Source organism: Octopus bimaculoides, chromosome 11 (genome assembly GCF_001194135.2).
Source record: "Octopus bimaculoides isolate UCB-OBI-ISO-001 chromosome 11, ASM119413v2, whole genome shotgun sequence".
In the NCBI taxonomy this organism is placed as follows: Eukaryota; Metazoa; Mollusca; class Cephalopoda; order Octopoda; family Octopodidae; genus Octopus; species Octopus bimaculoides.
This window is the reverse complement of record NC_068991.1, coordinates 21,238,278-21,239,597: the sequence shown is the minus strand read 5'-3', so window position 1 is coordinate 21,239,597 and position 1,320 is coordinate 21,238,278. Positions and strand designations below refer to the sequence as shown.

The 1,320-nt window shown below is 33.5% G+C and overlaps 1 protein-coding gene across 1 annotated transcript in view; it reads right to left on the bottom strand.

Moving 5' to 3' along the window:
• LOC106869339 (organic cation transporter protein) overlaps window positions 1–1,001 on the bottom strand; it is a 17,885-nt gene extending 16,884 nt beyond the window's left edge. Inside the window, exon 1 of the mRNA XM_014915054.2 lies at window positions 560–1,001. Within this exon, the coding sequence (XP_014770540.1) occupies window positions 560–698 (139 nt within the window). The 5' untranslated portion in view covers window positions 699–1,001. The remainder of the gene's footprint in view (window positions 1–559) is intronic.
• Window positions 1,002–1,320: the final 319 nt, after the last annotated feature.

Sequence of the window (1,320 nt, the reverse complement as noted above, 5' to 3'; positions counted from 1 at the left end):
ACACACACACACACACACACACACACACACACACACACACACACACACACACACACACACACAAACACACATGTACATGTATGACATGCTTTTTCTTTTAGTTTCCGTCTACCAAATTCACTCAGAAGTCTTTGATCGGCCAGGGGCTTTAGCAGAATACAGCAACCTAGGGTGTGTCGTGGTGGTACTGAACCTGGAAGCATGTGGCTGAGAAGCAAACTTCGTACCATAAAACCACGACTGCGCCTATGTGTATAATTGTATAAATATATAGATACACAAATATATATATATATGTGTGTGTGTGTGTTTGTGCGTGCATGTATGTATTATATACATATGGATAAATGCATATATGTGTATATATATATTTACATGTGTATACATATACAAACACACAGATACACACATGCACATATATATATATATATAGAGAGAGAGATAGAATTAGATAATAGATTAGTCGATAGATAGATTTTGATATGTGTATATATATATATATATATATATATATATATATACGTGTAAGAGTATGCGTTTATCTAAATTTTATACATACCGTAGAATATATAGAATAAACTATTTGTCGATGCTACAATTAGAGATGCACAAATCAAAATGCATTGGCTGGTGTGGAAAAAACCTGTTTGTCCCAGAGAACGTAGGATTCCATCAACATCCACTTGGGTAGATTTCATTTTGTCTTCTTCGTTTATGTCTATTCGACAGTGTGTCTGTGCATCTGCATGTTTATGTTTGGGCGTATGTGTTTTTCTTGTGTGTGAGTAGCGGACGTAAATTAGATCTTTCTAGGTGCTTATAATGTCTTAAATGCATTTCATGAAAAATAGAATGTCACGAGCTTAAAATTATTTATTCTAACAAATATATGTATCGGAATATCATTTTGAAATTAACCTAAAACGAAAATTATCTTCAAAAATACAAATCAAGGCAGGTTTAGCAAAAACAATGTTAACGCTTTCTGTGACTGAACATAAAAAACTGAATATGGAATAATACACAAAAATTTAATTTATATTCTAGGCCCTTCCCGCTTTGCCAGAAGCGACATTGATATTAAAGATAAACAAATTTTTCAGGTTATGCTTGATAACTGTAATACGTTTTTAAGATTGCTTTGTTGAAGCATAATCAGCCGATACGCTGAAATTACTATCTTGATCGCATTTTACTTCCAAAATATAGACCTAGCACCCAGGACCATGAAGTTCACCATTATCTATAGACCAACATCCTTACTATAAGTATTGCTTCGTTTGACTCTCGAGCCACGTATCGTATAGACATTCTTTTAAC